Below are 12,406 nucleotides of genomic sequence, written 5' to 3'. Positions count from 1 at the left end.
ATTCAGTGAGTGTCAGTGTGTGTGTCTGTGTGTTCTCTGTACACACTGTTGTGACTGATTGTGTATTTTGCAGAGTCAACAGTGGTTGTTGTGTAGAAGTAAAGGTGTTTCCTCAGATCAGTGACGTAACTATGGTGACATCAGTGATTTCTGCTCCAGACAGTGTTTTGAACGGAGATGTTGTTGATGTTTCTATGTTTTCATCCATAGTTACAACCAAACATGTATTTCATCTGCAGCGTCAACACCATGTGTGTTGTTGTGTTGTTGTACAGTTGACAGATAACATGGATTGAGTTTAGTTTAATGTAAAGATCTTTTGTTCTTTATTTTACACGTTTCTTCATCGTTCACCTCAAGCTCTGGTACATTATTTAAAAGTTTGTATCGTCTGCCACAGTTTCAATATAGTAGATACGTTACAAATGTTGTGTTTATATAGAATAAACTCTGACCAACAAAGTGATTGATCTAAAACGCTTAAAAAAGACAGAACTGACGTCGTTGATGTCCCACAATGCACTTGTGTATTGTTGATTAAAACACATAGTTCTGACAACACCAGAGACATTTGGTTTCATTTATATTCCTTGATTTAACTCCAGAAATATTCAAATACATTCATGAAAGTAAGAGTTCTAGTAACGTTGCCATAGTGACACTTTATTATTGTCAGAATGAATGTTGATCGTCGACAATATTGGATCCATTACCTTCACAGTCGACACTTCAACTATTTCCCGCCTACACTGAGAAGTCAAGCGTCCGTCGATCGTCACTCGAGTCGAGAGTTTTGTGATATGATGTGTGTCTGGTGTCGATGACTCTGAACTTTTATCATCGACTCATCTTCACTTCTCAGCATCTTTTCTTTCATCACTTCCTTCTCACCTGTGGCTTCTGCTCAGGTGTCGACACACACTTCTTAAACTAAAGTGTGTCTACGAGCGAGTGTGCGACTGAAAGTTAGTGTTAACAAATCAACAATAATACCAAGATAATGATGTTAACTCTCGTAAAACTGTGAAAACACAACAATTTTTCACTAGTCAGTGAGTTTGTGTTTGAAACAAATACAACAAATGAATGTTGATTGTATCAGTCTTTAGATCATCATCTGGAACATGAACCTTCACCATCATGTTCATCCTTAACTCACAATTCTCACCGAACGATCGTCGACTTATTAACAAGAACATGCAGTTCATGCGTGTGTGTCTGTGACTTGTTGTGTAGACGGGTTGTGTAACTGTGTGGCTCAGTCTCGTGTGTGAGGAGCTTTTAAAGAGTGAAAGATGTTCACGACGACATCAGACGCATGAACACGTCGTTCTTTCATATCAATCATCGAGAAAAAAACATACTGTAAATATATTTGTATCTAACTTTTGTGGTTATTTTTTCCTTTTTAATGTTGTTTTTGTAAGATTTTGAAAGAGTCATGGCTTGAAATACTTTTAATTCCCTAATTATGCTATTAAAGACTCAATAAGTAGGATCTAAGATCTTGTTTCTGGCGCCTAGTGTTTGAATAGTGCAACTGCAAGAACGTTTCACTGAAGCCCTTTTATTACACGTGAGTACCTTTGTTTACAGAACAAGTACCGACTGTTCAGACTCTGGCGTGTGAGGAGCTTTAAGAGAGTGAATCATATCAACGATGACATCAGTCGTTATTTAAACCTGGTTGTTCTTTGATGTGAAACATTTGCTGCTTTTTTAGTTTGATGAAGAACCTGTTGGTCCTTTTGTCGAAACCATCTGAGCTCAGAAAAACGTGTGACTTGAATAAATGGTTGTGGAGACACGAGTGGAGTCTCTGGTGCAGCCTCGTGGCCACAGTAAGTGACATTTCTGAGACGTTGTAAAGTAAATTGGAGGTTTTTTACCCACATGTTGCCCTTTTCATCCTGTTCGCTGTCGTCTGTGAAGCCAATTAACTCTCAGTGCATTTTCTGGTCATGTGGCCGAGAACGTTCACGTGAGCAGCAGAATATTTTGAATTTAAAGGTTTGAATTTGGCCCCTGGGAGCCACCGTCGTCACCAGACACGTCGAGGGTTCTCAGGACGACGGTCACGGCTTCACTCATCCAAGTCCACCTGTTGTCGTCCACGATCGTTTCAACCTGTTCACAGCGTCGCTGCAGGAGTTTCTCCACAAACGATCGCCCGCTGAAAATGCAATTCACCGTTTGAGTATAAATCAATGCGGCCTCCGGAATCCATCGCTCGTTCCTCTTTATGTTAACATAAAAGAAATGCTAAAATAGAACTTTAATTCCGCTCCCAGACTCTCAGACTGTTTAACAGCCGCGATCTGATCCATAACTGCTCAATTGACACTTCCACTGGAGGCTCATCTTCATTTGGCTTCTGCACCAGGTTTTAGCTGCGACTTTCCTCAGCCGGCGATCCGTCTGTGACCCACCTTAACGAAGATTTATGCTCCTGGCCCGTCCCTACACTGATATTCCATTAAGAATTACACCCCATCTGATAGTTATTACTCTCCTCAACCCAAAGAAAGAAGCAATTTGTGTCTGTGGGACGAGCGAATGCAGAGCGTGTGGGGAAGAGAATAGAAGAGGTAATTTAGTGGTGGTGAGCTGGAGGACGCTGAGATGTTTCTGATGAAGGATATAAATCCTGATGGACTCCCATCCCAATGTATTCATTAATCATGCGTCTCATTGCCAGGCTCTGATTTGCCGCTGAGACAGATGAAGATGAACTCAGCAATATATTTCTCATCATAACACAAGCCGCACATAAATATTAATAGCATATTTTCAGCTGCTGGGCATGAATCATTTTCCAGACGCGAGTTTTAACAGCCACCCATGCGTGTCGAGAACAGAGCGTCGCTTCTCCATAAACAACGCCGAGGCAACAGTGAAGCTCAGGAGCTTCTTCTGCCGACACATGTCCATGAGTTTCCTTCTTCATGGTTCAACCTTCAACTGTTGAACTTCATTATCAAATCATTGACTTGAACAGAAATCCAATAGAACAACACGCTTCTATTGTTGCAGCAAAGTTTCTCGTCCCATAAAAAAATACGTGTTTTGTATCTAATACTTTTTTTCAGATTTCTAATGATTCTTCATGAAATTGGTTTTCATTTTTAATGTTATTTTTCTAAGATGTTCAAAGACGCATTGGTCTGTAGTTAAACGATTAAAAAATGCTTTTTATTCTTCATTTATGTTGTTAAAGACTCAATAAGTAAGATCTAAGATAGTGTTTCTGGCGGCCTCTGGTGTTTTACTCGTGTAACTGCAAGAACGTTTCACTGACGCCCTTTAATAACACGTGAGTACATTTGTTTAAGATAAAGACTGTTGTTGAGTCAGTTTGTGTTTTATCTTCTGGTCAAAAGAAAAACAGTCTCTGAGCACAAAGTCGTTGTTCAAATTAAAAGGTTTTACACTATTTTAATTTTTTTTTCAATTTATATTATTATTAGTAAGTAAGTGTGTAATTTATATTTATATTGTTTCTGTTGTTGCGGTTGTTTTTGTGGTTGTTTATTCTTGTTGTTGTAATTGTTGTTGTTGTTATTATTGTAATTGTTGTTGTTGTTATTTGTTGTTGTTGTTATTATTATTATTATTATTATTATATCACTAGCTTAACTCTAAGTATAACGTAAATAGATTGTTTGAATTATTTTGAGCATTTATTTTACGTGAAACAAAGTCTATAAAAAATGAAATAAAGCTCCTTTTTTTCTTCTTTTTTTGACCATCTTTTGTATTATTTTCTGAACAAGCTTCATCTCAAATTGAGTTTGTTTTCATTGTTGGTTTGTTGGTTTGTGTTGACGTCTCTCACGTGTGCGTCCATGTATAAAATGCTGTTAAATATCTTGTAAGTTTTCACGTCTGTCGACAGAAACATCTAATAATGACTGGAATGATGTTCGAACGTCACGTCTCTACATGAACTTCTTTGTTTTCAGGGATGGATTAAATCAAAGTGTTTTTCTTCTTCTGCTCGTGAATGAAATGTTTGTAGATTCTCTCGAGTCGCCAGTTGATTACATTTCTAACAGAATAATTCCATTTTCCTGGCGTTGATTTGAAGTTTGATGGTTTAAAAAGCTTTTTCCACATGTTTGTGTTCCATCTTTAACAATCTCTTCTTTTATTGTTTCCAACATTTCCTTCACTTTCCCTGCAATCTTCGAGCACGTCGGTGATTGTTGAGTCTCGGACGAGGAAGTGATTTCCTGCTCCATCGTTCTCCGTGATTGTGTTTCCATCACTCAAAGATCTCTCGTGGTCACACTTGGAACTCTTCATCTGACCCCAGTCTGGTCTCCTCAGGTCTATGACCTTCACTACACGGCGCTGGTGGACGGCGTGGAGACGGACAGCACCATGGAGATCGACCCGGTCCAGCGCGTGGAGGTCTTCAGGATGGGGAACGGAAGCCAGGAGGTGGTCGAGGTGCACGACTTCAGCAACGTGAGTTTGAAACGTCGTCGAGTTGGTTTTCAGCTCAATATTAGCTTGATGAGAACTTCAGCAGGTTCCTCATACCTAGGAACATACATGTGCATGTTCAACAGAGATGCATGTTTAACACGTATGTTGAACATACATGTGCATGTTCAACAGAGATGCATGTTTAACACGTATGTTGAACATACATGTTTGTTCAACATAGATGCATGTTAAACATACATGTTTAACATGCATCTATGTTGAACATACATGTTAAACATACATGTTAAACATGCATCTATGTTGAACAAACATGTTAAACATACATGTTAAACATGCATCTATGTTGAACATACATGTTAAACATACATGTTAAACATGCATCTATGTTGAACAAACATGTTAAACATACATGTTAAACATGCATCTATGTTGAACATACATGTTAAACATACATGTTAAACATGCATCTATGTTGAACAAACATGTTAAACATACATGTTAAACATGCATCTATGTTGAACAAACATGTTAAACATACATGTTAAACATGCATCTATGTTGAACATACATGTTAAACATACATGTTAAACATGCATCTATGTTGAACAAACATGTTAAACATACATGTTAAACATGCATCTATGTTGAACAAACATGTTAAACATACATGTTAAACATGCATCTATGTTGAATCCCTGAAAGTCTCTGACTGAAGAGTTTTCATCTCAGCACATACGAGACACGACAGTAGAAGTGAAGGTCAGTGATTGAATAACAACAACAACAACAACAACAATAACGGAGGTTAAAGCAGAAATATGTCAGATTTAATGATCGTTAAACGTGTGGAAGCTTCTCAGAGACAACATGTGACTCCTGGTCCAGAAGATCAACACAGAGACTGAGAAGATTTGATTCCATCTTCATAAACTGAGCAGGAAATGAACCTGTTTGTTCCAACAGTGGCTGCACTGAGATGTTTGTGTGTTTAACTGAGCGCAGAAGAAACTATTTGTCTTTCTCTGCAGCCTCTCGTTCCTACACTGGTTTCATCTCCGCGGAGAAGCTTCTGTTTGTTTCCTCGAGACTCGTTTTGTTTGCAGCAGAAGTCATTAACGTACCTTTCATGATGTTGTGGAGGCTCCAGCGTCAGAGCAGGAGGTTGTTGCTCGACTGGATCTCCTTCATTATTCTCAGTGACGAGGACGAGCCTCAGACTCTCATTGTTGGACCTGGAGATGAAGAAGAATCTTTAGTGTGAAGAGAAGACATTGACCTGCTTCTCATTCACAGCAACATGACCAACATGATGGAACTAGTTTGAGAAATGAAAGGAGTTTCTTTTCAGCTCAACGACAAAGAGAAGTTCATCTTCATCAGGCTCAGCTCTGGGAGGAACTTGACTTCTTCTCAGTCTGGTTTCAAGTAAATGATGATGAATTCAAAAGAAAAACATCCTGACGAAGAATCAAGAGTCATTTGAGAAAGAAAACACACTCATCACAATTATGTCGACAAGTACAAGAAAAGTCTCACCTGAAGTTTCCATTCATCACAAGAACAACACAATTGTGTTATCAGTGTCATCACAAGAACAACACAATTGTGTTATCAGTGTCATCACAAGAACAACACAATTGTGTTATCAGTGTCATCACAAGAACAACACAATTGTGTTATCAGTGTCATCACAAGAACAACACAATTGTGTTACCAGTGTCATCACAAGAACAACACAATTGTGTTACCAGAGTCATCACAAGAACAACACAATTGTGTTATCAGTGTCATCACAAGAACAACACAATTGTGTTACCAGTGTCATCACAAGAACAACACAATTGTGTTACCAGTGTCATCACAAGAACAACACAATTGTGTTATCAGTGTCATCACAAGAACAACACAATTGTGTTACCAGTGTCATCACAAGAACAACACAATTGTGTTACCAGAGTCATCACAAGAACAACACAATTGTGTTATCAGTGTCATCACAAGAACAACACAATTGTGTTACCAGTGTCATCACAAGAACAACACAATTGTGTTACCAGTGTCATCACAAGAACAACACAATTGTGTTATCAGTGTCATCACAAGAACAACACAATTGTGTTACCAGTGTCATCACAAGAACAACACAATTGTGTTACCAGAGTCATCACAAGAACAACACAATTGTGTTATCAGTGTCATCACAAGAACAACACAATTGTGTTACCAGTGTCATCACAAGAACAACACAATTGTGTTATCAGTGTCATCACAAGAACAACACAATTGTGTTACCAGTATCATCACAATTTTAATTCAACAGGTATTTTTCTCGAATTGTATTTAAATGAATGATTTTTTAATTCACTGTCGACTATAATTTTTCTAATTATTCAAAGATAAATTTAAATAATTGAAAACATTTTACAGTATTTTAATGAATATAAATGTTAAACTAGACTCAACACACAAAACCAACAGAACTACTGGATCAAACTTTCAGCCAATCGTGTCTCGAATCACGTGATTGAATATTAGCTTTTTTATGCAAATAAAATATAGAGAAATTATTCAATTTGTTAAATTATTCAATTTGTTAAATTATTCAATAAAAACGAATTCAACCTTTTAATATACAAATGATTGAATTAAAGTCAAAAATATAATTAAATGTAAGAAAAAAATCTATTGATTTATTTACAGAATATTTTTAACAATTAGATCTGTTTTGTTGTTGATTAATTATTTTATTCTATTTGACGTCTTATATGTTGATGAACCTGAGATTCTTCTGTCACTTTGTTCTTCCTCGTCTTCTTTTCTTCATGTTCTTTCTCTTCTAACTTTTGTTCGTTTGTTCTTCCTCAGACTTCATTAACATCAATTACACACATTTAAAACATTCACCACAACAAAATTAATGTGTTCACACAACGGTTACACAACCTGCACAACACACAGTAATTGTGCAAGAACGTGAGACTGTGGCAGAACCATAGAGTAACAGATCCTCAAAATATTCTTGGATCCAGATGGTCATTTGGATCAGATCCAACCAGAGGGAGGATTTAAACGGAAGCTTCTGTTCTTCATTCTTTCTTCTTCCTTCATGTTTCTTCTCAGTCGCCACTCACTCGTTCACCGAGGCTTTGAAAGCTTCATTAAGATGTTCTACACAAATGTGTTCCTTCATCATCTTCTGTGGAAACAGAAACATCACGATGGTCTCCTCGTCGACTCCTGGAGAAGTTGATTCAGGTTTAAAAATAGAATCCTGACTTTTTTTCTCACGTCATCTTAATGTCAATTGATTTTTGTCGACTCCAGCCGAGGAAAGACAAGATTAGGTTTGAGGTTTAATTTCATGAGGAATTTGTTTCACGTTAAAAGCAGAACATTTATAATCCGAGTGGAAAATGGAAATTTGAATCAATGCGTCGGAGCTGATGGTCGTAAGTTCCTCGAGTCGAAGCTTCACGTCGATCGTTCACAGAAACAGTAATAATGTAGTAACGACTCTAATGACTCCTTCCTTCATGTTGGGATTCAATCTGTCCAGAGAATCTTTAGAAGCTCTGACCTTGACATCTGTGACCTCCAGCAGGGGTCCTAATGTGTCTGTGATACATGTGTGACCTTGACATCTGTGACCTCCAGCAGGGGTCATAATGTTTCTGTGAGACATCTGTGACCTTGACATCTGTGACCTCCAGCAGGGGTCCTAATGTTTCTGTGATACATGTGTGACCTTGACATCTGTGACCTCCAGCAGGGGTCCTAATGTGTCTGTGATACATGTGTGACCTTGACATCTGTGACCTCCAGCAGGGGTCCTAATGTGTCTGTGATACATGTGTGACCTTGACATCTGTGACCTCCAGCAGGGGTCCTAATGTTTCTGTGATACATGTGTGACCTTGACATCTGTGACCTCCAGCAGGGGTCCTAATGTTTCTGTGATACATGTGTGACCTTGACATCTGTGACCTCCAGCAGGGGTCATAATGTTTCTGTGATACATGTGTGACCTTGACATCTGTGACCTCCAGCAGGGGTCATAATGTTTCTCTGATACATGTGTGACCTTGACATGTGTGACCTCCAGCAGGGGTCATAATGTTCCTCTGATACATGTGTGACCTCCAGCAGGGGTCATAATGTTCCTCTGATACATGTGTGACCTTGAAGCTTCTAACAGCAGAGCTAGTGATGTAAAACGATCAAAACACGGAGTCGGTTCCGTTCCGGTTCTGGTTCTTATGCTTCGCTTCGTGGAGAAAGATGAACAACCAAGAGAGAGTCACGGTCGTTTATTCGCCGCTTCAAGTCAAACAAAATACAAGCTTTACGATCGATCGGACGCACTTTCTTCCAGCGACTGAACAGGTCAATAGTCCCGGGAAAAAAGGTCCCGATCTGTAGAAACATCGCTATATTTAAGGAAAATTTCTCGCTCAGGGGGTCGTCCTCTCCGGCCAAATGGTTCTTTCAGGTTCCCTGTGTCCTGATCCCCCGTAGAGAGACATCCTGATTTGTTTTCTTGTAATCTAATCATTCAAATGTTCTCAGGCGGGGGTTTCTGTCTTTTATCCCCCCTTTCCGGGTGTGTCTTCGTTCTTCGATCTACGATCTAAGGTGTAATTTGCAGATAAACAGATCAATAACTGGTGTCGTTTCTAATCCTGATCCGAGCTTGTCTTGAACCAGTGATCAGTCTGAGTGGATGTTATTGTAAATGTGTCGTCAAACGTTTAAGCTCTTAGATCAAGCGAGTAATTTATACTTTATATTTTGATGATCTTTTAGCATTAATTGAAGTATGGCGTATACTTATAGTGTATAATAATTTTAATCTAACAGATGTGTTGGTGAAGCTTCATGACACACTTTCATAATCGTCCTCTAGGTGTCGCTCTCTGCTCGAGAATCTATTGATTTAAACAAACATTCTATTGAAACATCATTTTAAAGTGAGAGCGCCACCTACTGACCTGACATGATGTTTCATGAAGCTTCACCGACACATCATAGTCGTGTGTAGATGTTCATTCATTCATTCATTCATTCATTCATTCATGGAATCATTTGCTAATGTTTGTGAATCAATTCTTGTCAAATCTATTGATCGATCGTCTCGACTGTCGTTCTGAAGCTTCTTGTTGATCAGTTTAGTGTAAATATGTCGGAACATGTTGTTGTTCAAGATTTATCGTCTGAAAGCATCATCTATGATCTAATGCAGGAAAATCTGTCACACTTTCTATGGAACGAAATGTCAACGACCTGCAGATGAGATTAAAGTGTTTGAAAATCCAATTAAAGGAACATGTTGAGATTCAGTCTTTGTTGCAACGACACGAGCCTGAGAGTCACTGAGGACCTTATACAGGAAATATTTAAAGAACATATTGAAGATAGATCTAAAGAACATATTGATGATATATTTAAAGAACATATTGAAGATATATTTAAAGAACATATTGAAGATATATTTAAAGAACATATTGAAGATATATTTAAAGAACATATTGATGATACATTTAAAGAACATATTGATGATATATTTAAAGAACATATTGAAGATATATTTAAAGAACATATTGATGATATATTTAAAGAACATATTGATGATATATTTAAAGAACATATTGAAGATACATTTAAAGAACATATTGATGATATATTTAAAGAACATATTGATGATATATTTAAAGAACATATTGATGATATATTTAAAGAACATATTGAAGATATATTTAAAGAACATATTGATGATATATTTAAAGAACATATTGAAGATATATTTAAAGAACATATTGAAGATACATTTAAAGAACATATTGAAGATATATTTAAAGAACATATTGAAGATATATTTAAAGAACATATTGATGATATATTTAAAGAACATATTGAAGATACATTTAAAGAACATATTGATGATATATTTAAAGAACATATTGAAGATATATTTAAAGAACATATTGATGATATATTTAAAGAACATATTGAAGATATATTTAAAGAACATATTGAAGATATATTTAAAGAACATATTGAAGATATATTTAAAGAACATATTGAAGATATATTTAAAGAACATATTGAAGATACATTTAAAGAACATATTGAAGATATATTTAAAGAACATATTGATGATATATTTAAAGAACATATTGAAGATATATTTAAAGAACATATTGATGATATATTTAAAGAACATATTGAAGATATATTTAAAGAACATATTGAAGATACATTTAAAGAACATATTGAAGATATATTTAAAGAACATATTGATGATATATTTAAAGAACATATTGAAGATACATTTAAAGAACATATTGAAGATATATTTAAAGAACATATTGAAGATATATTTAAAGAACATATTGAAGATATATTTAAAGAACATATTGAAGATATATTTAAAGAACATATTGATGATATATTTAAAGAACATATTGAAGATACATTTAAAGAACATATTGAAGATATATTTAAAGAACATATTGATGATATATTTAAAGAACATATTGATGATATATTTAAAGAACATATTGATGATATATTTAAAGAACATATTGATGATATATTTAAAGAACATATTGATGATATATTTAAAGAACTTATTGATGAAAATGACAATAATGACTGAAGGTGTCACTTTAAGATCGGGCTGAACCACAGGTTGTTGCTGATTTACTAAGATTGAGAATAATAAAATGTATAATAAAAGATAATTATTAGTATTATAATAATAATAATTATAATCATGTGTATGAAATATAATCAAATTAATCACATAATAAAATTAGATACGCCTCATTTATTGTGGATCATATACTCATATATATGTATATATATATATATATATCGTTTTTTTTTACTAACTGGAGCCACACGAACAAAACACTTGTTTAAATTCTACATGTTTACTTTTGCTGTTGCAAAATGTTCTCAAAATAGAAAAAAAAAAGATTTGTCATGACCTTGAATAAATACATTTGACAGTAAACATTTCTACATGATCTGTTGTTCAGTGTTCAAGTTAAAAACGAGTCTCGAAGTCTCCTTCGCTGCAACATGAAGTCTCTGGACTCTAAGTTCCTCCCGAACATGTTGTTCTGCAGAACTTGATGTGGTTTTTATTCTGGATCACCTTTAGCCGCGCGAGCTCTGGTCAGACGGGAGAAGAGAAGGCGAACGATTCCGATGCTGCAGCTTCTGCGGCGTGTTTTCTCTCCAGACCAAATAAAACGGAAGAAGCGTATATTCCCTGCAGCGCTCGTCCTCCCACAAATCCTTTAGAGTATTTTGTTAAGCCAGAACTTCAGGGAGAACTATTGCAGCCTCTGATGAAACCCACTGCTGGCACTGGCAGGTCGAGTGTAAAACCAGCATTTTGTCGTTCCGCCTCTCAGAGCAGAATTATAAACACATCTGCAGTCGGTTTATGGAAAACAACATTTGCACAAGAGTTTATGAAAGGAAAGCAAGTTGTATTTTATTCTAATGGAGCTAAATGTTAAAGTTAAACTGTGTCAAAAGGAAAGATACGATCAACTATAAATGTTAAGATATGATTCATTTACTCAAGTATCGAGTCCTTCATGAAACTCTTCTTATGAGGATGTTATTCAAGAAGAACTGGTGGAAGATCTTTTCTTTCTCATGTTGGTTTCATGACGAAAACGAAAAGATCAACAATCGACGCCATTTTAGCTGGTGATGTGTTGGTGAAGCTTCATGAAACAGTTTCATTATTGTCCTCTAGGTGTCGCTCTCTGCTCCATAACTTATTGATTTAAACAACTATTCTATTGAAACCTTATATCTGAGAGCGCCACCTACTGACCTGTCATAATGTTTCATGAAGCTTCGTCAACACATGATTATTACGAGTCAATAACATTTACCTTTAAAACGACACCAGGTCTTAATGAGTGAAACAATA

The 12,406-nt window shown here is 36.1% G+C and overlaps 1 protein-coding gene across 1 annotated transcript in view; it reads left to right on the top strand.

The window, feature by feature from the left end:
* tnmd (tenomodulin) overlaps positions 1 to 12,406 on the top strand; it is a 120,219-nt gene that overhangs the window by 85,854 nt on the left and 21,959 nt on the right. Inside the window, exon 4 of the mRNA XM_087798686.1 lies at positions 4,330 to 4,470. Within this exon, the coding sequence (XP_087654812.1) occupies positions 4,330 to 4,470 (141 nt within the window). The remainder of the gene's footprint in view (positions 1 to 4,329; positions 4,471 to 12,406) is intronic.

The sequence above is a fragment of the Callionymus lyra genome, chromosome 9 (genome assembly GCF_982586985.1).
Source record: "Callionymus lyra chromosome 9, fCalLyr1.hap1.1, whole genome shotgun sequence".
NCBI classification, from domain to species: domain Eukaryota; kingdom Metazoa; phylum Chordata; class Actinopteri; order Syngnathiformes; family Callionymidae; genus Callionymus; species Callionymus lyra.
This window is presented reverse-complemented; position numbering and strand designations above follow the sequence as displayed.